The sequence below is a fragment of the Mirounga angustirostris genome, unplaced genomic scaffold (assembly GCF_029215605.1).
Source record: "Mirounga angustirostris isolate CCGP_5_RB_7025 unplaced genomic scaffold, mMirAng1.0.hap1 SCAF_6, whole genome shotgun sequence".
In the NCBI taxonomy this organism is placed as follows: Eukaryota; Metazoa; Chordata; class Mammalia; order Carnivora; family Phocidae; genus Mirounga; species Mirounga angustirostris.
The window spans coordinates 110,106,281-110,133,647 of record NW_026991714.1 but is presented as its reverse complement, the minus strand read 5'-3'; the positions used below and the strand labels follow the sequence as shown (position 1 = coordinate 110,133,647).

General features: G+C 38.1%; 1 protein-coding gene across 4 annotated transcripts in view; it reads right to left on the bottom strand.

The window, feature by feature from the left end:
• The window catches only part of NRG3 (neuregulin 3), a 1,020,119-nt gene that overhangs the window by 97,942 nt on the left and 894,810 nt on the right, over nucleotides 1–27,367 (bottom strand). For 2 of the 4 annotated variants that reach the window (XM_045878223.1, XM_045878222.2), the window contains exon 4: nucleotides 22,311–22,337. In XM_045878223.1, coding sequence (XP_045734179.1) covers nucleotides 22,311–22,337 — 27 coding nt within the window. The remainder of the gene's footprint in view (nucleotides 1–22,310; nucleotides 22,338–27,367) is intronic. The other 2 variants (XM_045878224.1, XM_045878225.1) reach the window with 1 other exon arrangement.

Below are 27,367 nucleotides of genomic sequence, written 5' to 3'. Positions count from 1 at the left end.
ATGTTTTATGCACTTTCTCTGTATGTTCACAATTTAAAAAAGAACATTTTTTCCTACACATAAAGGAAGTGAAGTTTAGGGGAAAAAAACAACTTAGAAGGGAGATCATGTGTATTGCCTATACTTTCTAATAAGATTTCCATAGCAACCCAAGTCGAATTCGAATAGAGTCTATTAAATTCACTTAGAGTATTGGCTTTCCTGGTTATCTGTCACCAGTCTCAAAATAGAAGTCCTTCAGACTGACAGTGATGTCACAAGCTATCTTTGTCAAAACAGAAGATCTATAGACCAGCAACAACTCCTCTAAAGCTGAATTAATTGAAGACATTGAGGGTAGAGTGCTGCTCATCAACAGGACTCTTGAGAAAAGCTCCTACTGAGATTCCTTCAGAAGGACTGTTGAGCCATCTCAAAGCACCCAACAGCATCACTGCTGTTTTACTGTTAATTCCACCTTCTAGCTCCCAGGAAGCAATGTATGAGAACTGCTTCGGTGATTTTGCAACCTCCTCAACCTCTCTATCCTCTTGTTTTCTATTTGTTTGCTTCTGCCAGAAGCATAACAACACTAAGTTAGCTTATAGGATTTTAGTTCATGTTGAAGATTCTGTAAATTAGGATTGGTCCCTTAAATCTAGACCATTCTAATTCTGGAATTCCCATGTGCTCTAGGCAAACAATTTGCCACTGGGTGACATTGACTATGTACTTTAGTATTCCATCTGCCAAACCAAACTTTGCACATGAATACTTGAAAAGCATCTCAAAATTCTGTCTACAAATGAACTGCTAATATGCAACCTTCTCTCCTCAAACTTCCTTCTCTCAAGGTCTTCTCCATTACAAGAAGTAGCAACTATTTTTCCAGTTACTGAGTCTAAAGCTCTGGAATCATCACTGATTGCTCTCTTTCAAATCCAATGTCTGATTTATCAAGAAATCCAGCATACTCTCACCCTTCAATATAGATCCAGAATCTGACTCAAGTTCACCTACTCCACTGCTGAAATCTTTGTGCAGGTCACCATCATGTCACCTCTGGATCCTTGCAAAAGCCTCCTACCTGGTTGTTCTGCTTTGCTCCTTGACAGCTGGCTTTTCTAAAAAAATCATCCATAAGACAGATTTGGTCATTTGAGTGCTCAAAACTTCCCAAGAGGTTCTTATTTCATTCATAACCAAATTCCTTGTAACTTACAAGGGCCTACTTAATCTGGGTCCCTATAATTTCTCTGACCACCTATCCTATGACTGTTCCACTTGTTCACTCTGTTCCAGCTGCACAGACCTTTTGTTTTTGAATTTGAGCTTTCCTCTGCCTGGAAAACTCCTCCCCAGAAATCCACTTAGCTTGCTCCTTTGCTCAATCTTTAATGCTATTTTCTCAGTGGGGCTTTCTCTGGGACCCTATTTATATGATCAACATCTTGTTCTGACACTCTCACCCTCTTCCCCACTTTTTTCCCCCTTGGAACTCATCAGAGTCCCACATGTTTTCTGTATCTGTCTTGTTTATATTCTATCTCCATTACTAGAATTTTAGCTCCACAAAGGCAGGAATCTTGGTCTGTTAATCATTCTGCATCCCCAATGCCTATACAATGATTAATGAATAAATATTTTCCCAAATGTTACACTCCAAGAGTTAACAGTTAATTGCTCCTTGTAAAAGGATTTTTGTGATCGAGAAGATTTGGGGACCTTGCAAATTCCATTTCACCTTGAAGTTTCACAAAGCACATTGCCATATTAATGGATATAAGAATTTATAAAATTTAAAGGCAAATGTTTAATTTTCTTTAACACGACATTTTCTCAAAATCTTTGATCATGGAATTCTGTGATGTACATATGCAACTATTTTTTTATATCATAATAAGGGTGAGTGTGTGTGTGTGTATAAAAGACCTAATATCTCTAGAGAACTTATCTTAGGAAATGTTATATTAGAATATAAAATTGAATTTGTCTCCAATTTCAATTTCATTGAACCAGTCTATGCCTTTTCACAATTTCTAGTCATCTGGCTTCATTTTGTCAAGGAGAATAACACACAAAAAAAGAACTCTTATAAATAGACTTTGGTTGCTGTATGATGATGCCATGATGTGTTTGTATTCTTTAAAAAATTATCCATAAATTTATCATTGCAAATTAAATTGTAACTTAAATAAACATGTCTTATTCAAAATACCTCACCAATGCAAATCACTCTTATAAAAATAACTGGAGTTTTGGCGAGGTGAACAGGGTTCAATTTGTGTCTCTACCCCCAAATAGTTTAGATATAAGTTGTTATTACTTTGATTAAACCTGCATTTGTTCAACAAGAAATAAAATATTTATTGATTCCCCACATGCTCAGTTTTTCACATAGTCCAGTGTCCTCCTCTGTGAAAGGGTGGCAATATTTACATCACAGAAGATTAACTGAGATAAAGTTCGTGCTGTATCTGGCACAGTGCCTAGCACTTTGCAGTTGCTGGGAAAATACTAGTCTCTTTACCTTTCTTTGTTTCAATATAGTAAATTTGGCTTCACAAAATGAGCTATAAATGCAAACTACACAAAATACATCCAGATGAATATACCTGTGATTTATATGTGTCATGCTTTCATGCACATTTTTCTAATTACCTTAGAGCAAATTGTAAAACAAAGCTTTTGGTTGAAGCGCATTTACAAATGCTGAGTCTAACAATCTGCTCTATACAGCAGGGATGGGAAAACTTAATTCAGAGCCAAGTTCTCTCTAATTTGTGTAAACTCTTTCAACCATACTTTTTGGTTAGTTTAGTTTGGTTTTTCAATATGAAGGAATTTTAAACATCATCTTTGTAATTGTAGAATAATACTTTGAGTGTAACAGAAGACGATGCTAGGATATTGTAAAGGCATTGAAGGTTACTTATGAAAATCCAGCCTTCCAACAACATTTAATCATAACTTGCTACATCCTTGCCTCTGGGCTGAGCCACAGATGAATGCAGAAGAGTGGTATGAGTTTACAGACTCTCCATGAAAGCAAGAATACAGTATCAGGGGCGCCTGGGTGGCTCAGTTGGCTGCCTTCAGCTCAGGTCATGATCCCAGGATCCTGGGATCGAGCCCCGCATCGGGCTCCCTGCTCAGTGGAGGGTCTGCTTCTCCCTCTCCCTCTGCCTGCCTCTCTGCCTACTTGTGCTATCTCTCTCTCTCTGTCAAATAAATAAATAAAATCTTAAAAAAAAATACAGTATCAGCACCTATGAGTAGGAACAACTGATTCTTGCTATCTCATAGCTTCGGCCAAAATAAAACAGTAAGCGCATGAGACATTTACCAAGATGTTTCTGAAAAGTAGCAACAGTTTCTGTGCTAAAGCTTTTCTGTTAATTAGAATGGTTTTACAGAGGTGTTCTCAAATCTCAAGGTTAATCATACAGAATCTTCACTGAAGAAGGAATGCAACTATATAGCTATCTAGTTGTAAATAACATTGAAAAGAATGGATAATCTGAATTGGCTGCCATGGAAAGGTAAAAGCACTAAGGATGAAGTTATAAGAATGCTCCTCATAGCATGTAGCCAATAAATGCTTGATGTTGATTCCCAGCTTTGCCTTTATCCGCTTGAGTAAACATAGTTAAGTCTTAACATCACTGAGCTTCAGTTCATGAAAAATATAGGAATCTGAACTCCAGACTCAAAAGTCTCAAAGATCTCTTTGACCTATGATACACTATGATGTTATAAATATTCATGGCACTATTCTGAATAAATTGATGACACTGACAATACTAAACCTCAAAGTCCCCTTTGTGTGTTGGTCTGATTATTATTTCAATTTGGTAGGTCAGTTGGAAAAAAGAATACAAAGTATTTAAAATGGTTTTCATTTCATGGAAAAAACCTCAAAACATATTGACCCAATTTGAATTTTAAAAAAATGTTCAGACTTGCAAAAATACATCCCCCTTCCTGTAAAAGGGCTTTCAAATTCCTATCTATGAAAAGTGTTGCTGGTGAGTTGAGATCCAAGAAAAGAAAATACTTTTTTTTTTTTTTTTTTTAAGATAAATGGGTAAGGGAAATTGAGGGCATATGAAAAGAAGACAGATGATAGAAGAAAAAAAAATCCACTCTTTTATGAAACAATGTTGAAACCAAGGAAATGAAATCATCTTTATTTCATGAAAAAATATCTTTGATAGAAAAATACAGAGGGATAGAAAAGCTTTTATGGCATTTTCAATAATAGATGTTCATACATATGAGTTAGCATCTGTGTGTGACAGAATCTCAAACTGAACCCGATCTTAACCACTTTTTTCAAAGCTTAAGATGGGGATCCATTTCCAAGTGACATCTCATAAATTTTCCTGAAAAGTTGTTCTATAATTTCTTATGCTTCAAAGTCTGAATGTTACAGTGATCATCTTGCAATTGGCTTCCAATACATATTTCATTTTTAAATTTTTTTGACAAATTACCCAATTCATATTTAGTGTTAATCACTTCAGTCTCACTTGTACATAAGCAGAAGTTTTACATGCTGAAGTAACTTTATACACTGGCAGAAATTGCAATGTGGTCATAATACATTTAATGAATAACAGTATTCATGTCCAACTGCTGTTTCAATAATGGCAGCTTGAGAGCAATATCAGCCTTCTAGGATGTTGAGTACAATAATAAGGCAATCTCTCCCTGCACCGTGCTGCCACTGTAGCCCAAGGGAGAAACATGGCAACCCTCAGAGAAAACGCCAGCTTTTCCAAGGCTAGTTCTTTTAATGCTCATGCTTCAGCTACTAGGACATCATCCTTTGCATCTTTGTTATAATTCTATTTGAAAAGTCAGTGATTCCTCGGTAGTAAAATATATACAGGGCCACCCACGAAGGAAAAAAAAAAACTTTAGGGAAAATTATGAGTAAAAGATTATTCTTGGACAGAAGCTTCATTTTACCAAATTGAAGACATCTTCCTATCATAACATCAAGCCAAAGAAAGAGGATTTTGAAATCTGCCCCTGTAGTTCTGACATTGCAATCTCATTTTTACAACTAAGAGTAAATAGGAAAGAATGTCCACGTCTGTCTCAGGACGCCCTCACCTGTCCGTGTGCATACCTAAGGAGCAGAAGGACTGAAAAAGTTTACATTATTATAAGACACAGCACACAAAAATAGCTATGTATTTTCTACCTGTGAGACAGAAAAATGGGTTAAAACAAAGGTGACAAATGCTAGAAGTAAATGTAAAGTCTTACATTTTGAAAGGATATCCTTGTAAATCTGTTATATAAGCAGAGACCAGTAAAAGGCAACCTTAGACTAGTTCCCTAAAAGTGGCCCAAGATATTTTTGTTTGACTAGAAACTACATTAGACAACTACAGCTTTATGACACAAATGTCCTTTTTTTATTTTAAGGGAATTTTTAGAAGGTAAATATATAAAACTAGACATAAACACATTGTGATTCTATCTCTTATTCAAATATAAAGTCAAGCCAAAGTACAAGGTAAAGCCAAACAAAATTTCAGTACCAATAAAATTCAACAATATGAAAAAGGACAGGATTGTACACTATAATCTCTACCATATAAGATGTGCATATTTGGGGGCGCCTGGGTGGCTCAGTCGTTAACCGTCTGCCTTCGGCTCGGGTCGTGATCCCGCGGTCTTGGGATCGAGTTCCCGCATCGAGCTCCCTGCTCGGCGGGGAGCCTGCTTCTCCCTCTTCCACTCCCCCTGCTTGTGTTCCCTCTCTCACTGTGTCTCTCTCTGTCAAATAAATAAAATCTTTAAAAAAAAAAAAAAAAGATGTGCATATTTGGGAAAGACGCTGGGGAAAAATAAAACTACAAAAAGTGCCCCCTGGATGGAGATAGAATAAGCAAATTATATTACAAACTGAATTATCAAAATTACTGTGTGCAAAGAAGAGTAGATAAATTGAGATCTTTTAGAGCATTTACTGTGCACATGGGCTACTCCAAGTGTAAGACATGCATTACCTCATATAGATTTCAAAACACCTCGAGAAACAGGTTTAGACTTCTGAAGAGATACTGACAAACCAGAGTTTTTCCAGAAAAAGTACATAGGAAATAAAGAGTTGAAAATAATAATGTAACAAGTAAGATGTTGATAAGATAGGCCATGATAATTGTCTTGAGGTATGAGATGGAATATCAGGTGAAGGAATACATCAGAGAGCAGGTACAGGTTGACTGGAGAAACTGTTTCCGGTGATTCCAACTGTTGTTGGAAATATGTACTATTATTATCCCTGTCTTGCATACAAGAAAATTGGGGCTTAAGGAAATTAATGTCCCCAAAAGGTGCAATATCAGTAATTAAAAGAAGAAAGATTCAATCCCAGGAATCTATAACTTTATGGCACTGTCCCACACAGGGAGCCAGGCTTCTATTCAATACAGGGAACTGACCATTTAAAAGGGGTAGGTTCAACCAGTGGGTCTCTGAGGCTTCCTTCAAATTTATGATAAATATTAATACATCACTTTTTCATAGAGTAAGAGTTTGGGCAATTGCTGGAAAAATTTACCTATAAATATACAAAGTTTGATATTAGTCAGAAAAAAAATTTTTTTAAAAAAGATTTACTTATTTATTTTAGAGAGAGAGAGAGAGAAAGAGCATGTGCATGTTGAGGGGGAGAGGGAGAGAGAGAATCTCAGACTCCCCAATGAGCGAGGAGCCGCACACGGGGCTTGATCCCACAACCCTGAGATCATGACCTGAGCTGAAATCAAGAGTTGGACAGTCAATCAACTGAGTCACCCAGGTTCCCCTCTTCTTATAATCATATAATTTCAAGGGTTTTGTTTTTGAATAAGAAAAAAAAAGCATGTCTTCTTACATAACACATTTCAAATAAATCAACCTGTCATCCAACTAGGTTTCTCCCCCCACCTTTTATATTTTTTTTACTGAAGTGTAATTGACACACAATGCTACATTAGTTTCAGGTGTACAATATAGTGAAACAAGTCTATACATTTTGTTATGCTCACCAAAAGTATAGCTATTGCCTGTCACCATACAACACTATTACAATACTATTGATTATATTCGCTATGTTGTACCTTTTATCCCGGTGAATTATCCATTCCATAATTGAAAGCCTGTATCTACCACTCCCTGTCATACATTTTACCCATCCCCCTACCTGCACCCCTCTGGCAACCATTAGTTTGTTCCCTGTATTTATGGGTCTATTTCTGCTTCTTGTTTGTTGTTTGTTTTATTTTTTAGATTCCACATAGAAGTGAGATGATATGGTATTTGTTTTTCTCTGACTTATTTCACTTAGCATTATATTTTCTAGATCTACCCATGTTGTCACAAATGGCTAGATCTCATATTTTTTATGGCCAAGTAATATTCCATTATATCTATATCTATCTATACAGATAGATATATCTATCTATACACATAGATAGATATATCACAACTTCTTTATCCATTCGTTGATGGACACTTAGGCTGCTTCCATGTCTTAGCTATTGTAAATAATGCTGCTATAAACATAAGAGTGCATATATCTTTTCAAATTAGTGCTTTTACTTTCTTTAGGTAAATACCCAGTAGTGGAATTGCTGGATCATATGATATTTCTGATTTTTTGAGGAACCTCCATACTGTTTTCCACAGTGGCTGCACCAATTTACATTCCCACCAACAGTGCACGAGAGGTACTGTTTCTCCACATACTTTTCTTATCTTTTTGATTGTAGCCATTCTGACAGATGTAATGTAATATCTCACTGTGGTTTTGATTTGCATTTCCCTGATGATCAGTGATGTCATCCAACTAGTTTTTTTTTTTTTTTAAGATTTTCTGTATTTTAGAGATAGAAGTGGGGGGGGGGGGGGACAGAGGGAGAAGGACAAGCAGACTCAGCCCTGAGCACAGAGCCGGACATGGGGCTCGATCCCATGACCCTGAGATCATGACCTGAGTCAAAATCAAGAGTCAGATGCTCAACTGACTAAGCCACCCAGGCGCCCCCACCCCCCCGCCCAACTAGTTTTTAAACTATGTCTTCTACATTCTGGAGCATCATAAAATTATACAAGTAAATATGACTTTAGGAAAAGGACATGGCTGTTTCTTCCAAATACATCATCTTGTTTTATTTTAACTACATTCCTATGAGATATATACCAATGCTCCATTTTACAGGTGAATAATTCAGTCTTATTGACCCACACTAGTCCACCCACATAGAACTAGTCCTTGAAAGCTAATCTGATTCTTGGTTTGTTGGATATTGGAACTTAAGTTTTACCCAGAGTCCTACTTTGTTGATAGTGTTACCCACCTCAAAGGGCAGTACTGAAAAGACAACATACAATGATGTATGACATAAGCCTTTGCAACACATGGAATTTCTGTATTGACCAGCCAAAGGTTCTGAGGTTTCAGACTCTGAGCTGACGTTGTAATGGGGTGATACTGGCCTTTGTGGATCTCACAATATTTGGGGGAGAGAGAGACTTAAATCAGAGGGACACCACGACTCTTCAAGTTATAGGAGAAGACCTAAGTACTTGATACATTAGGAATGCAGATATATATGTGGGGACGTGTTAGACACAGTGGGCGGGCCTTAATTCTGTGGCACAAAGAAATCACATGCAGAGAAGACAGAAAGATTATGATGTGTTCAAAGGAGGAAACGTGAGTTTGAATGGTTGTGGATGGCATGTGCAGAAGAGATGAGGTTAGAGAATTAGTGAGAGCCAAGATGGGCCTCAAGTGCTCTGGTATTTGGTACCATTCCCGGATTCAAAAACTACCCTGGAGGAATCTGACAAAAGGATCAGTGAGTAAGGTGAGGTTTCCTTAGACAACAGAGCTTCCATGATTCCGCAGACACAACCTATCCTATCTGTGCAGAAGATCAGTAATTTTCCTGGGCTATGAAAGGCAGAAGGTTTGCTTACATGTGGGGCTTAGGAGAGATGAGGATCCACATCTGGGGCAGCTGCTCCCCTTCTCAACTGTGTCTCCCTGGCAAATGTCCACAGAAGGCAAGAGAGGAACTACAGAGGGGAAGTCTTCAGGAGAGTGATGGAGAGAGCTACATAGGCACAGAGCTGGTGCACCCTCTATCACTTGGGTTTATGATCACACACACAGACATAAACATACAGATCAGTTTACACCTGGGCAAACAGTGCAACACATAGGGGAATGCAGAAAGGAAGGACATAATCTGAGTGCCTAATATATGCCAATAAATGCATACATTGTGTGTTACAGCATCAGTTTCTATATTACTGAATCTTAAGAGAGAGAAATTAGTCTACACACACGAATAGATATATAGGTATGTAGGTAGGTAGATAACTCATGGATAGAAGATGAAGTCATCTTCTTGACTTGATGCATATTTGCCTGACTGCAGAATTTATACCTGCTTTCCATCACCCTGCTTGACTCTCTTAGCATCTCTTTTCCTCACAGCAATAGAAAAGTGGAATCACTGAACCACTATTCTGATTCCACAGTTCAACTCCAGAAGAATAGATACCTTGATTTTTTCCGGTAGGAACAAAGCTCTGTATTCTCATAAAAACATGTTTGTGACTGAAGTGAGCAGCCTGAACATAATAGGGAAATGAATGGGTGGTGAACAGATAAAGACACAGCAGTTATTATTTCATTAATATTACCTTCAACTTCATCTTTTGGTAAGTTAAATGCTACTCTCTTTCTCAAAAGCTAAGTTAGTATGCTACCACTTGTTTTCTGAAGCATCCATATTTGAGATGTTAAGTGATTACACTCACAACAAGAACTTGGCTTTAAAATACTTCATCAATTGCTCTAACAGCAGGATTTACAAGGCCCAGAACCAGTGAGTTTACAGGTGGCATTTGCCATGTTAAACATCCATAGCTGCCGAGAGATAATTCAGGAACAGCTTAGTATTATTTTTGCCTAATTTTCATTGTGTAACAAGCAGAGTTACCTCGGGACACACACAGCACTCTGGCTCCAGTCCCTCCTGCTCATCCCCCCATTAATTCTGCTTATCTTGCTGTATTCCTCATATCAACATTCATTTGGTTTTCGTGGGGAGTGAAGTGTGAGATAGAAATGGGTCAGAAGGGGGCCACCCCTCACTGTGCTAATGGCCCCAAAGCCAGGATTAGCAGATAAAATGCTGAAGATGGAATTAATCTGAATTTTATGTCAGCAACAATTTTTATATAGATGTACCACATGCATTTCATCCAACATATCTACACTAAATCATTATTTGTTGAGTATCTGAGATTTGAATGTAAGTGTGGGGTCCTGCATTTTTATTTGCTCAGTCTGGCAACCCTGCTCACAATGCTGTTCTACAGCTGAGGCCCTTGTTGAGTATGTGTGTGTCCCTGACTCAGTACCCTCGAAGTCCAGCACAGGGGCAGTGAAAAGAGATTATCATCACATTTGCAGAGAACATGCCATTTTCTATTATGATGGTTGGGCAGGACTATGGGAGGAGTTCAAGCTCTGGAGATATTTGATCTGAGTCACAAATTCATCTTTACATGTATCAGTTGAGCATATTGCTTTTACTTCCATCCACCTTGTTTCTTCATGTGTGCAATGAGAAAAAAATTACCTTGTTAGTCTTTTTTAGAATAACTTTCTTTGTTCTGCTTGCATCCTATGTCTTTGTCATAATGGCAGCCTCACTGAAGCCCTAGTCTGAATATAGATAACTTCCTTGAATACATACCAAGTAGCTCTTCAAATCTGGGTACTAAAATACAGGGTCAATTTTTCCTGGACCAAAAATCCAGTCGCTCAGATGATGGGGACTTTCTACATCACATATTTGAGATTTCTAATAACTTTGAAAGATAAAATGTGATAACTCATGTGAAATTACCTACCATGCTGATAAGTCACATTAATAGTTAACGAGTGTTAATTTCCTTCCTTCCATTTCTCATAAGTGTTAGTAAACTTTATCAGTAAAAAGAGTCTATATTCTGCTTCAAGACTCATCCAAGGAAATAAAGTGAATGAAATCCCCCTCAGAAGAGTGAGTGTAACATCCAAGTGGGTAGCTTCACTGGACAAGCAAAGTTTACTTGATTTCCTTCTCTTGTGTCTGATCCTGTTGGAAATATTAATGGAGGGAATGCAGCCAGCCTGCATAACCAGGTTGAAGATCTAAAGACACCTCCTTAGAACCAAATTCTAAAAAGAGAAGCTTTCATAGACATTACTCTAGAGAAAGCTGATTCTGAAAACTTAGCTGACATTCCATGGAATGCCCTGGAAAACGGCTCCCATTCTCTAAGATAACTCCAGAGTCCCTACTTTTTAAGGTATAAAAATTAGCACACAGTAAAGAAGAGAACATTAATGTTCAATTTCCTTTTTCAGAAGAATCAGAGTGAAGTAGACAACCTAAAGGCAAACCTCGGAGAGCATACGGATCAGAAATCCTCATCAGTGAAGCTGCTCCCAGGAGGAACAGGAGTTAGAAGAGCTCATTTTGATTAGCACTTAATAAGCACCAGGCTTTGTGCTAAGCACTTTATATGCTTCATGTGTTTAGATCTGCACAACAACCCGATGAAATTGGTAATGCCATCATCCCTCTTACACAGACTGGTAACTCCAGGATTAGAGATGATAAATCTCTTGTCCCAGGTCATACATATACAAACGGTGGAGCCAGAATTAAACCAAGTCTCTCTGTCCCTTTATGTCAAAGTTCCTCACCACATATGCAGAGACCTCCTACATGAGAATCATATTAAATACTAGAAATCTGGTCAATTCCATAACTACCTAATCAGATATCTGAGGCTAAGAACAGGAATTGACATTTGCAATGAGCTGCCTAGTGTCTGGGATGAAAGTTAAAGCTGAGAGCTCTTGAATTATGTTATTCTGCCCACTTGAGAATCTTCCATTATTCTCAGTATCTCAAACTGCAACTATGACAGTAGCAGAAAACATGGACTTAGAAGCGAGAACAACAATTCATGAACTATCCTATAAGTACCTAACCGGTCAGTCAGGATCCTCTATGATCACTGGCCCACTTCGAGGGCTGCACACAGCACCTGAGTGAGCTGGAAGCTACACTTTTGAGAAGTCCTCAGATGCCACTCACTACATCAACGGGGGAAATCTCCAGGAAGAATATTGGTGACTAAGAGTTATCTAGAACTAAACCATAGGGTCTTGGGTTTCATTGATATTTTGCTTATAGATTTTTTTAATCATTTAATTAAATAAGGGTTAAGGAAACCAGACACCATTTAAATTCATTTTAAAATCAATTCAACAAATATGTATTGAGTTCTTATAATTATGCTAAGCACTGGACTAGAGATGCAACAATGAGTAAGTCCTGTTCTCACAGAGGTTATTTTCTAGTAGGGAGACTCATAATAAAAAGTAGACAAATAAACCAGTTAGTAAAAAGGTTATGGAAGAAACACAAGAAGCTAATATGAATGAGATGGGAAATACATATAATAGGAATGCAAAGGAAAGTCTCTTAGGAAGTGTATTTGAACTGAGGGCTTTATAATGAGGAGGAAGCATGTGCAGATAAGTAGTATAGCTGATACTGGGAGAACAGCCAGTGCAAAGGCCCTGAGGTAGAGAGATAAGGAGAAGGCTGATATGGCAGAAACAGTGAGTTGGAATGAGAGTGGTAGGAAGTGAGGTCAGAGAGGTAGGCAGCACCAGATCATGGAGGACCTGGCATGGCAACATATGGTACCTGTATTTAATTCTTTTTTTTTTTTAAGATTTTATTTATTTATTTGAGAGAGAAAGCATGAGCAGGAGGGACGGGCAGAGGGAGAGAGAGAAGCAGACTCTCTGTTGAGCAGGGAGCCCAATGGGGGCTTGATCCCAGGATCCTGGGATCATGACCTGAGCCTAAGGCAGATGCTTACCCAACTGAGCCACTCAGGCGCCCCTCTGTATTTAATTCTAAATCCATTAGAAAGTTTCACGCGGGGGAATGACATGATTTGAATTTCATTTTAAATAAAAACTTATATGTAATTTAAATTAAATTATAATGCAAATTGCCTATGCTAAAAACCAATTATTTCCTCCCCCAAATCATCTCATCCTGGTCCTGTTTATTCAACATCCTTATTAGGATGTTTCTTCCTCTGCCGTGGAAATTCATGGCAAAGATAGAATCACTGTGCCCCTGGGTCTGCTCATTGTTCCTCACCCCCACAGCCTCCCCATGTGCTGTGCCCTCACCTCTTTCCCTGTGCCTGACACAGACTAAAGGGAAATTCGTTTTCATGATGCCCACAGAGTTATTCAAAGAGCAAGCATTTGGTGAATATTTGGAGTAAACCCTGAGCTTGGCCCATTAGCTGGGGTTTCGCGCACAATGCCTCCAGGCAACTTTGGCACACAGCCACTGTCCGCATAAACGAATGTGATCATTCCCTGCTGGAGATCTCTGAAGGCTTTCTTTCCCAATGTGATAAAACCATTCATCTTTCCAAGGGCACAAAGAGTCATCATAATTTGCTCTGACCTAATTGACCAACCACCTTGCCGACCACACTCCCTTTCAGGTGTATTATGTTTCTCCAGTGGCTTGGGACTCCTCACCATTTGGAAAACCCCTGTTCTCATCCACCTCTTATTGGTCACTTTTCTGATGAGAGAGTTGTTGCTCTTCTTTTCTTCGATCTCCTGTTGAGTTTGTAGGTGTTCAGAATGGTTTGATCCCTATCCAGCTGAATTCCTGAGAGGAGAGGAAATCCAGGTCTCCTACTCCTCCGCCATCTTGCTCCGCCCCCTCATCCACCTCTTATTGACCTGTGTTCTTCCTTGTCCCCTTTCCTCATGCTTCCTGCTGCCATCCCCCAACTGTAGGAATACGCTTTATTCTTCCACATAAGGATGTCTCTATGTTCTAAGGAGATGTGGGTGCTCCTTCGTGTTCCTTTCTCCCAGGATTTATGAGAGTATGGTTTCTGAAATCCTAGCTCTATGAAATATGCTTCTTTGGAAAAATACTCAGAAAACATTGCCTACTCTAGCCTTCTCCCCAAGACTTATGGATGGGTAGAAGTGTACTGGAGGCTCTGTAAAATCACGCAGCAGAAGCAGAGAACCTAGTACTTCCCATGTGGATGTGAACTCACACCCTATTTATGTGCGTGAGTATGGAACACATGTTAACATCTCGCAACCATTTAGGAACCCTGGGCTTGCCTTTTGTAAAACATAACAGAGCAAAGACTCTTTAATTAAAGTCCTCTTTTTGCACTGAACTGCGATAATTGGTTTACAAGTCTGTTCCCCACGCTGAACTGTGAACTTCTTGAGAATCTGTCTTATCTGTCTCGCTGTGGCTCTGGCGTGGTGAACGTGAGCTCCCGAAGGGGCTCCACACATTCTGACTGAACTGTTTACTGAGGAGAACCAGTATTATCTTCACTCCCCTGCATCTTTAGATATTCTATCCATCATTCATTTTTTTTTTTTTAATCTCTCCAATGCAAAACTCCATTTGGCTTCTGAAGCATTTGTCAGGGAGAAGTGAATATAACAGTACATTCTTTTTTTTTTAAGATTTTATTTATTTATTAGAGAGAGTGTGAGATAGAGAGCATGAAGTGGGGGAAGGGCAGAGGAAGAGGGAGAAGCGGACCCCTCGCTGATCAGGGAGCGTGATGCGGGGCTCAATCCCAACACCCTGGGATCATGACCTGAGCCCAAAGGCAGGGCTTAACTGACTGAGCCACCAGGCACCCCCCATTTGGTTTTTTAACCTCAGTGACAATTACTTTCCATTGACAATCTGAACATCTTTGTTGCTCTTTTTTTCTAGCACACTTAAGGAGATCTTTGGGATCTACTATGAACTTATGTACATTTTAGATTAATTGACATATATACGTAATCAACTTGATACTGGCTAAAATCTCACATTCTTTTGAGTCTAATTTGACAATCCAAAAATCCAGTCTTTTCTGTTAGATCTTAATTTTCTCTATCCAATAAAATAGCAGTCACTGCTTATAAAAGTTCAGAAAATTTTTAAGTGTTTAAGCTATGGCTTTATTTATTCCATAATAAAAATATTGCCCTAGAAGCAATTGGAAGGTCCAATCATAGCTGATCTTGATCCTACATATAGCATTTCATTGTCCCCAATTTACCTATCACTAAATTGATATAATCTATGCTTCATCATATTACAAAAGAAGTTCATGGAAGTCTATCCAGCTTTTGCTGCAGTCTACATGAAACTCCTAATTTAGTCATTTAGCAGCTTTATGAAAAATTATAATATTAACTTGGCAAAAATGTAGTCATCCTATGTCAGCCTTCAGTGAATAGCACTGTATTTCCAAATTGTTCACAACAAAAACTTTTTTCAGTGTCTGCAAATTAAATTTTATTAACCAATTCTGGAATCTGATCTACAAAAGTATTTACAGAAATGTCCATTCTCTCCTTTGTACAAATCGCAATTATTGTATCTGCATATTTTCCAGTGCATCTCTTGGTTGTAACCATTCCTCAAAGAAGACCACTGGAAGTTTTTATTTTCACCTGAAAATTCTGTCAGATTTTAATTTATTTCACTTATGGTTGTGACTGTTTAGAGACTTTTACTTCTAACCACTGGAGGTACAAATACGTGCTAATGACTAGTATCAGATTAATCATATATATATATTATATTATCAAAATGTTGTAATACCAAAATATTATCCTAACGTGTGGCGAGGCTAACTTCAGAACAATCAAACCAAATCAAGATATCTCTTCATTCAAAAAAAAAAGAAAAAGAAAAAAGAGAGAAAAAGAAAAATACTTGGAGGGGTTTGTGATCAGGAGCTGAATTTTAGCACTTGTACTGGGACCTATGTTAAAAAAAAAATCATCATGTAAAGAGAGGAAGTGGCCATATTACTAAAGAGAAAAATAACTTAAAAAATAAGATTGTGTAGGGCGCCTGTGTGGTTTAGTTGGGTAAGCGACTGCCTTCGGCTCAGGTCATGATCCCAGGGTCCTGGGATCGAGTCCTGCATCGTGCTCCCTGCTCAGCGGGGAGCCTGCTTCTCCCTCTCCCTCTGCCTGCCGCTCCCCCTGCTTATGCTCTCTCTCTCTGTCAAGTAAATAAATAAAATCTTTAAAAAAATAAGATTGTGTAAATGTTTCTTAGCAGAAGCTTGGGAAGTCATTGGGGAGATGATTCTGCTCACTATTCCATTTGGGAAATGTCTCCTATCAGAGGAGATGGATGTGTAATGTCGTTATACTCCAGTGGCATTCAACAGTTAAGACCACCTGACTAATGTCACTCAACACAGTCTGTAATTACCAAGAAACTTCAAATACAACACATTTCTGTAGCTCATCCTACAAGAGACTATGACGACCAGCCAATGTGAGCCTTTTTGTGCACCTGTCAGTTATAATTCTGAATGTAAAGCTAAAGACTGGCATTTGGTTCAGTTTTCATTTTCTCATAGCTTGGATAATGTGGGTTATCACCCAAATTCTTACAGCCTCATGGAACTTGGAAAACATTACCTTTAACCCTTAGGATTAACTTCATTGCCACTTGAAGCATTTCCAGAGTGATCACGAAGCCCTCACTGTGGGACATGCCCAGCAGTTAGGCCCCGGCAGAATTCAAGAGCTCTGAAGGAAGGTAGACTAAGGTTCAAATTCTGTATTTGCCATCTCCTTGCTCTTTAGAGAGATATTTCAGCTAAACAGACCTCAGTTTTGTCATTTACAAGATAGGGATATACAGACTTCCTATCTCATTCGTTGTTTTTACTTTTTAAAGTTCAGTGAGATGATCTAAATTTTGAGGCACTGTCAAATATTAAATAATGTTAACTTATTACTCTGCCACATCTAATTTCTCATGTAATTTAATATGGCAAAGGGCATATAAAAAAGTAAACAAATATTCTTGATTGCATCCCCTCTGCAAACACATATACACACATTAATCCATAAGTTACCATTTTGTTTGATAAGAAAACATGATATATGCAATGAATGAAAACAGTTTTGTTCTACATAAGTCAGAAATTTCAGCATAGAGAAAACGAATTGTCACTTCTGTATCTCTAATGCCAATTCACAAATTTGGGGCATATACATGCACTCATATGACTGACACACCAGCCTGTTGGATTTAAAGGAACACACGCCAAATCACTCATAATAAGCATTATAGCTTTAGGGAAAAGATCCCCACTTTATATCATCCAGACAGAATTAGAAACTAGACACTTCTCAGGAGATTATCTTCAGTTTTTACTAAAATATACTAAAACAACTATTTTACATGACAGAATGAGGAGATGCTCAATATATGGTGAAGTTTGAAATAATGACCTTATCAATTCTAAAACTACACACATATTTTAGACCACAGAGTTTGAATATAACACATTTCTAAGCCTCTCCTTATAGCAAACCCAGAATTTCATTCTTTTTGCTTTTTTAACTTCAAAATACAGAGATTATTCTAGAATCTTTTTCAGATTTTAGTTATCTCTAAATACTACTAAAGGAGTTAGTAATCTCCTTTTCCCAAGTTCTATAAACCTTTTGATTTAAAAAATTATACTAGGGTTTACTCAATCAAAATCTGCATGAATATGTTATCTTTAAAACAATGTCAAATCACAAACAAGACATTTAACTGACAGAGTTCCTTTTATTTTTCCATATGAAAATGAAATTTGCATGAAAGATCTCCCACACAATCTTCAGCTCTCCCTATGGTTTGCTAATATGTTTGCAAGTGGCGTTGCACCTGCTTTTATACAAACATCTTTGATACCTATAGCATCCAATGCATCAGGGTATTGTCAAAGAAATAGCTGCATAACAAAGAGCTCAAATGGATATAATGAGATATGCTCCATGATTGAGCACCTGACACTACAGCGAGATACTTCTCAGATGAGAAATCCCTCTTGATGATAAATGTGCCTTCCAAATTTTGGCCAGTCTGACATGCCCTTTGGCCATCTGTCTCCTCTGGACATTTGGGTGGATTTCTCAATGAGTGTTTGTGCTTAGGGTGAAGTGTGTCTACTCCATCTCCTGATCTTTTCACCCTGTGTGGAAAACTGGAACATCTGACCTTAAAAATCTCAATTTTCCCTCATGCATGCATACTGAGTAGGTTGTCACTAATTCAAAAAATATTTTTGATTACTGACTTAATATAAACTCTGATTTTACATTTTTTTCACAAATACAATTTTGTGCTTCCATGTACCTTCTAATTCCTGCTCTATTTAAATCAGTTAACTTTATTTTTTTAAACTGATACCGTATTCCAGGACAGTATGTGTTGTTGATATGTCCATTGTACTGGTCCCAGAAGCATCATTAAGAAAAATTCATGAATATAATTAAGGACAAATCCTTCTGAATGTTGACAGTTTTATGGTCATTGGGTTTAGCATGGCTTATATGATAAGATAATTATTCCTTGAAATTAATAAATCGACTCAGAAAAGCTTTTTGGTTAAGTGTTTTTACTGAAGTTGATAGGCTTTCGTTGGTCCTAAAGCAGTGACTCTAGGTAGCTTATGGACCCAGATAGAGAGACTGAAATAGCAAGGCTCACCCTAATGTGGAAGAAATACAGAGCTGGGACAGATTTGGACTATGATATCACTCAATACAGTTTATCCACTTTGGCTAGTACTCAGCTTACATGTCTCCTCCCCCAGGAAGCTGTCTCTGAATTTCCCAAACACCTTTAGATGCTTTTTTTTTTTTTTTTTTTTTTAAAGATTTTATTTATTTATTCATGAGAGACAGAGAGAGAGAGGCAGAGGGAGAAGCAGGCTCCCAAGGAGCAGAGAGCCCGATGTGGGACTCGATCCCAGGAACCTGGGATCATGACCTGAGCCGAAGGCAGACGCTCAACCATCTGAGCCACCCAGGCGCCCTAGATGCTTTTTTAAAATTCACTTTTTCCTTCATTGTACCTTGCCTATGTCATTTTGATAGCACTTGTTAATATTACCTCAATTATGTGTAGCTTTCTTTCTTTTCAGTCTTTTGGGCATTAAAGGATGTGGCTTATATATCTGCATCTTCAGCATCTTATCCATCTGGCATACGGTAAGTGTGAGAAGTATACGTTGATTAAATAATAATAGGATTCTTGTTGAGTCATATGATATGGAGTTCCTGCTTTAAATAGGAATTTATTAAACTGCACAAAGTATTCAGCTTTTGAGTCTGATCAATGACATAGACTTGCCACTGGGAATACAAAGACTTGGGGAAAAGAGCTGTGTGCTTCATATCATCATTTTGGGATCTGAGTCCCAACTCAAGGAAAGATGAAAGTAACATTGCCCAAAGTAAGAATGATGAAAGTTGAGAAGAAAGCTATTCTAGAACTCATTAAAACAGAACTGGCGCTGATCATTTTAGGTACTCCAATATACTGACATGGTTAGTTTATAGAGACTATGCCCACATTTCTGCTTCCCAGCTGTATTTATGCTAGAGAAGTCATATTACTGGCATGTAAGGTAGTAACCTTCAGTGGAAGGAATTTTACCCATATGGACTCTAAAATCACAAGTTAAATCTGAAAATATATGTTCCCAAAGCAACAAAAAGAATTTTATATATTCAGTTAGAATATGGGTGGGGGTGAACACTCTCTGGAACTAGTAAGTTCAGTGAAAGAGTTCATTCACTAACCTATTCACCATTTCAAACAAGCCTTCATTAGTTGTCATTATCTGTATACATGCTACATATTCCCTTCTGACTTCTTGCTCAACCCCTTCTGTACAAGGCATTCTCTACTGCCGGAGTCAAATATTCACACATTGAGAACTCATTTCCTATAAGGCTTTATAGCTACGATTTGACACCAAGTTTTGCAAGACTCACTATAACCGTAGTCTTGAGATTCTTATAGATGAACTACACAATTACCTATTATTTTTCACCTACCAGTAACTGAAATCTTGTAAATGTTTTAACACAGACTTTTTAATACATATGTTGGTACCCTAGCAAACTGTTACCATAACTTAATCTGTCACTGGAGGTCCTCAGGAAAAGCCCAATAAGATGGTGATGGGTCCAGTTTTTTTTTTTTTTTAACAGTTATAATTAACATCAGTGCAGCAATTTATGTTTACCTAACCATAGCCATACCACTTGTGGAGTCTGAAGCTAGCCCAGCCCCACCTACCAGCTATATGGTGTTTCCTATATATGCAGTCATTCTGTTACATAACTTCTGGAACCTCTATTCTCAAAGCCTGCAATCACCATAATCCAGTGGGGCAAATTTCTGTATCCACTAGATCCAGTACCCACTATCCACAAAGTGACTGTTGATGTTCAGACTTCCATGTTGTTAATCCCCACCATCACTGGTAAATGAGGAAAGTACAAGCCACGTATCCTTCTCACAATTTATACTCTTCTACATGACCCTGCCCATAATTTTCTGTAATTTCTGACCCATATGACTATAATCTGCTCCCCATGCCAACAATATGCTTGAGTACTCCCACGATAACTATTCATCGATTACATTCAGGTAGCTAGCCTTTTGTCACTTCCTTCCACATCTACCTTACATTCCATGATGCTTCATTTGAATATTATCCTGAATTTCATTGCCCTTATGATTTTTCATCTCATCTGTTCTAGCAAAACCCCAAGCCTGCAGGAATTGAGCTGTCTGCTTTTTCTATGATATAATACCCAGATAATAGAACACTAATGAAAAATACCACATAACAGGGAAGATCAATTCCAGTATAAATATTAAATCACTAAGCTCTAATCAACCCTAAAAACTTCCAGCAGTACACTACAAACTTGACATCTTCTCTCAATATATCAGAGGTACCCGGAACTCAACATTTCCAAACCTAATCTAGTAAAACATTTCCCATAAATCTGTTCTTCTTCCAGTGTTCTTTTTCAGTAAATGGGCCTAACTTTTATCTAAATAGGCAAACTATAAACCCTGTATCATCTTTGATAATCTCTCTTTTCTAACCTTCAACATTAATTCTTCTCAAATATTTGTTGATACCATGTCCTAAATATCGATCATTTTCTCCATATCCTCCACAATCACACTAGTCGAAGGTAATATCATCTTGCCTGAAATAGGTCTTAGGAAAATCTCAACTGTATATCTATGGTTTATTACCTATTATCTGTAAGCTTACTAGACTGTGTCATTGGACCGGTTTTTTTGTCCATTTTTACAATTTTTTTATCTCTAATATTTTGCATTTTTTCTTTGCTTATAGTGAGCACTTGATAATTATTTGCTGAATGAATGGGTGAATAGATAAAGGAATACAATTAAACTTATAAATATTATCACAATAACCATATTCACATATGAAGTATCAATATCTATATTATATAAGAGAAAAATTTGAATTTCAACAAAAGCCAAAGAAGCAAAGAATTATTAATTTGGATTTCAAGTTTAGGTCTTCTCAATTTCACTAACTTTAACTCCTGAGTATCACTCCGTTTTAGCATCATGATGTATATCAAACCCATAGAATGTTTTTATTTTTTAATTTTTTATTTTACTTATGAAATAGACTCAGAAAAGTATGTTCAATTCTTAATGTAATTATCTATGAACATAAGAACAATAATAATAATAATAGTTCCTGAACATAATAATAATCCTGTGGAAGACACCCTAATGCTTTTAAAAATATACCATTCACTGCAACTACTTTCACAAGAAATATTTTAATTTTGTAAATGGAAATGTTTATATAGCCCATACTCCAAATTGATTGATACTAAAATGTATACAAAATAATCATCATGCAAAAGGAAAATGAATTAGAGCGGAAAATAACAAAACTAACATTTTTAAGCCATCACTATTATTTTCAATCATTTATTGAGTGTTTGCCATCTTGTAGACATTGTGCTAAGCAATTTACATGTGCAGTAAAATAGGAACTATTATCATCCCTATTTTACAGATAAGAAAATTGAGAAATAGAGCAAACAAAGCCAGGAGCCAAATCCAAACTCTATGATTCCAGAACTGCACTTAACATTCAATTGCCTTCCCGGTAAGTAGTTAAGTCTTTCATTTTGAGCCATTACTTAGTGAAAAATCGACAAAAACACTTTTTACTACTAACAGCATCTGATAATGAGACATTTCAATTATAATCAGATGGGGAAGGAGAATACTATATACATTATGAAACTTAGGTTTTTCTGGATATTTAAGGAGCAAATTGTTTAGTCTTACCCATGAATTCAATCCCCAAGTGGTCTGCTACACCGAAGTCAGCATGTGAGGAAGAGAAACAGAAAAAGAGAAAAGATTAGAAAAAAATCCCACACAGAATTCAATGCTTTAAAACTGACCTTTCAAGGCAAAGAATATGTCTTTATTTTAACAACCATTTTTTGAGACAGATAATTTACAGATTGCCCACAGTTAGGGTTGCTCTAAACACTGACTCGTATTTTCCAATGGCCTGGAGCTTTAAATGAAATAATATTGCATCAATTACCGAGTATGCTAAGTATAAATTTGGCAAAATGGAAAAGAAAAAGAAACGGGAAAAGAAAAGTAAAAGAAACAAAAAGAGTTCACACAAAGAATGTATTTTCAGAACTCATGATATTTTATGTAGAATAACTACTTGTTCAATATAAATTTATCTGGACCTCTATGTTAATAATATGCCATAAAGAACTGCATGAAACCTTAACCAGGCCCTCTTCACCTTCACAAAAATGACATGATACTGGATTTTTTTCCCCTTTATTTGTTAGATGAGAAACCTGTGTTTCAGTGAGACTAAAGTCTTACACTGTCCCATATGAAGCAGATCCAGGGCACAAATCCAGTCTGTCCGACCCATCAGTCTTAGGACTATTAAACTTGGCAGTGCTTCCTATCAAAAATGCATGACAGATGTGTCTGTCTGTTTCCCATGCATGTGAACATCTGACCATTTTGACCCACTAATAATGTCTGTCTGTGGTCACAGTGATAAACCCAGCCTGGATATACCCAGGCACTCAACCATAGAGGTTTGTTTATTTAAATGGTGATTTCTTGGGGCGCCTGGGGGACTCAGTCAGTTAAGCAGCTGATAGGTCTTGATCTATCTCCTTCAGCTCAGGTCTTGATCCCAGGGTCCTGGGATTGAGCCCTGCGTTGGGCTCCTTGCTCAGCAGGGAGTCTGCTTCTCCCTCTCCCTCTTTCTCTCTGTCTCCTGCTTTCTCTCTCTCTCTCTCTCTCTCTAGTTCTCACTCTTGCTCTCTCTCAAGTAAATAAATAAAATATTTAAAAAATTGGTGCTTTCTTTTGATTATTCAGTTATTCACTCATTCACTTTTAAAATTCATTGTGTTATTTAATGATGGTTTTTGTTGTAGTAATATATTTCTTAAATGAGAATACATGAAAAAAAAGTATTGCTACAATTGTATTTGTTTCTAAGAATTACTGGGCTTCCTTTTCTGAATTTTCTATTTAGAAAAGAAGCTTTTCTTTTTAGAAAATACACATTTAGTTATCTTGACTATTTTAGTGCCTTTCTTTTTTGTGAATAATTCATGTTTTAATTTTATCGTGGTAAAATATATATAACATAAAACCTGTCATTTTAACCATTTTGAATATACAATTTAGTGGCATTAATTACATTCACAATGCTGTGCAACCATCACCACAGGAATTCCAAAACTTTTCCATCACTCTAAAGAGAAACTGTACCCACAAAGCAATAATTTCTCATTTCCTTCTCCCCCCAGCCCCTGGTAACCTCTAACCTATTTTCTGTCTTTATGAATTTGCCCATAAGTAGTTCATTTATAAAGTAATTAATTGAAACATGTCTTTTATAGAAAAAAGATGGTAACAATGCTTTTTTTGAAAGTAGATGCATTATTTTCTTTACATGGCATTTTTTTTTTTTTGACTGCTTACTATATACCATGATAGATACCTAACACACTTTCATGAAAAGACAGGATTTTTGTTCTCAAGTGATTCAGAAATCAGAGGGAGCCCACAGAGAAAAAGTGCTGTTAATATTTTGTACTAGTGCTATAAGGGAAAACCAGAACGTGTGCATTGGAAGGAGAGGCCAACGACGCATAAGCTTGCTCCTGGGAGAAACAATATACCATGTGAAAGAATAGGATTGTAGAAAAGTTGCAAGACTGTGTTTGAGTTCTTGTGCGAATAAGAAGCTTCCTGATGGTGTGCGCTTGGGGCCCTTGAGAGACAGCTGTGGTATTTAAAAACAGGAATTTTAGTGAGATTACCCCTCATGAACCTAAAAGGAAGAAAAAAAAGATTAGGAATAAAAAACTTTTGCAAACAATTGGAACAGATGTGCAGGAAAGAAGTCAAAAGAAGAAAGTATACTGAAATATGGGAACAGACCAAGATGTCCATGATATGACTAGGCAGTTAGAAAGCCATTAGGCCCTCAGCCTGGTTGAACAAGAACTCTTTAGGGGAGCTGAGGTGGCTCAGAAATGGCTGTTTGTCTGCTGTTTGTTTTGCCAGAAAATAGAATCAATGGTCATTCTTCATTCTTTCCCATAGCCTCGGCAGCTCCACTTCTATATGTGATGGGGGATACGGAGAATCAGGCTTTGTGAGTCTGGAGATTGCACCAAGAAGTGAGTGGCATGCTTGGTAAATTTGAGGGCAATCTGAAGTTTTTAAGCCACAATAAATTCAGGACCAGTAGAAGAGGCAAACCAGAATTTGATATTTATCTAAACACTGAGAGGTAAGGAGAATTCTTTTTTTTTTTTAAGATTTTATTTATTTATTTGACAGAGAGAGAGAGTGAGCACAAGCATGAGGAGCGGCAGGCAGAGGGAGAGGGAGAGAGGCAGACACCCCAATGAGCAGGAGCCCAATATGGGGCTCAGTCCCAGGACCCTGAGATCATGACCTGAGCCGAAGGCAGACGCTTAACCAACTGAGCCACCCAGCCGACAGAAAGTTAAGTAGAATTTTTTTTTTTTTTTAAAGATTTTATTTATTTATTTGACAGAGAGAGAGATAGCGAGACCAGGAACACAAGTAGGGGGAGTGGGATAGCGAGAAGCAGGCTTCCTGCCGAGCAGGGAGCCTGATGTGGGACTCGATCCCAGGACCCTGGGATCATGACCTGAGCCAAAGGCAGACGCTTAACGACTGAGACACCCAGGCGCCCCTTAAGTAGAATTCTTAAGGAAAGGACATATGTCTTCTCTTAACATAGCAGAAAAGTTACATCTAATTATTACAGTTGCAATTCTCAGAAATACTACCAAGTAAGGTGGCATTTATATTCTTGAATTTTATAGAGAAATTATTTTTTAATTTTTATAATGAAGTTCATGAAAACTGACACCACTGAAACATACAAATAAAAAGATTGTTTAAAATCTCTCCCTCTGGAGGGCAGAGCAAGATGGCGGAGGAGTAGGAGACCTGGATTTCATCTGCTCTCAGGAATTCAGCTGGATAGGGATCAAACCATTCTGAACACCTACAAACTCAACAGGAGATCGAAGAAAAGAAGAGCAACAACTCTCTCATCAGAAAAGCGACCACTTTCTGGAAGGTAGGATGTGCGGAGAAGTGAATCCGAGGCGATATTCGGGAGGATAGATGGCGGGGGAGGGGCCTCCGACGGCTGCTTCTGGCAAGTGATAGAGCCGCTGAGCACAAAATCGGAACTTTTAAAAGTCTGCTCCCCTGAGGGACGTCACTCTGGTGGCTAAGCGGGAGGTGGAACCCTCCGGGACAGTGTGGTCTCAGGACCCTCGGGGTCACAGAAAGACCGGGGGTGCCTGAGTGCAGCAGAGCTCCCAGGTAACGGAGCAGGGAAGCTGGCTGCAGAGGCGGAGCCCAGGCGCGGGCTCTCAGCTCGGGGTGGCCATAAACCGTGATCCGCGGCACAGTCGGGCCCCTGCTCCTCCAGCAGGGACCCAACAAGCGGCAGATCCGGGGAGACTCACCTTCCTCCCCCGGGAGGAGCCACGCGGGAGTGCACCGCAGGGATCTGCTGGGTTTGGAGACTCCACCCGGGGTCGGGTGCCAGAGAGAGAAACGCGCGGTCACAGGCCGGGGGAGCACGGAGTGCGGCCGGAGACCGGGGAGACGGGAGTGACTGACGGCTTTTCTCTGGGGACTCACTGAGGAGCGGGGCCCCGAGTTCTCGGCTCCTCCGGGGCGGAGATTGGGAGGCCGCCATTTTCACTCTCCGCCTCCAAAGCTGTACGGAAAGCTCGCAGGAAACAAAAGCCCCGGAGAGCAAACCCGAGCAGATTACTGAGCCGGGAGGGAGCAAGGGCGGGGCAATTCCACCTCCGGCAAAGACATTTGGGAACCACGGCAACAGGCCCTTCCCCAGAAGATCAGCGAGAACAGTCAGCCAAGACCAAGTTTACCGATCAATGACAACGGCAGAACTCCAGCGCTAGGTGACTACTGCACATAGAATCCATGGCTTTTTTACCATGATTCTTTAGACTTTCAAAGTCAATTTTTTTTTAATTGTCTTTCTTTCTTTCTTTTTTTTTTTTGAATTTTTCTTTTTCCCTTTTTCAACCAACATCTTATCAATCCCTTTTTTTAAAAAACATTTTTATTTTTCATTTTTAGAGTCATATTCTATCCCTTCATAGTAGTTACCCGTATTTTTGGCATATATATATAAGTTGTTCTCTCTTTAAAATTTTGAGATAGTTTCTTCTAACAGATTAAAATACACCCTAAATCTCTAGTATATGTTTTTTTCTACTCCCCTGCCTGATCACATTCTCTCCCTTTTTTTTTCTTTTTTCTCTCTTTTTAAATCCTCTTCTTTCTTTTTTCAAACAACTTCTTATCAATTCCTTTTATAAAATTTTTTATACTTTCCATCTTTACAGTCATATTCCATCCTTTCATCATATCAACCCTTATTTTTTGTACATATATAAGTTTTTCTTTCTTTAAAATTTTGGGAGGCACTTTCTCCTAAAAGACCAAAATACACCCCAAATCTAGTGTGTGGCACTGATCTATATACCAGCCTGATCATATTTGATCACATTCTGGTTTTTTTTGTTGTTGTTGCTGTTTGTTTTTGTTTGTTTTTATCTTTATCTTTTTTTTCTTTTTCTTTTTTCTCTCTTTCTGTTTCTTTTTCCACTGCTTCAGGTCTTTTCTGATTTGTTTAGAGTATATTTTCTGGGGACGTGGTTACTCTGCTAGCATTTTGTTCTCTCATTAATCTATTCTCCTCTGCACAAAATGACAAGACGGAAAAAATCACCTCAACAAAAAGAACAAGAGGT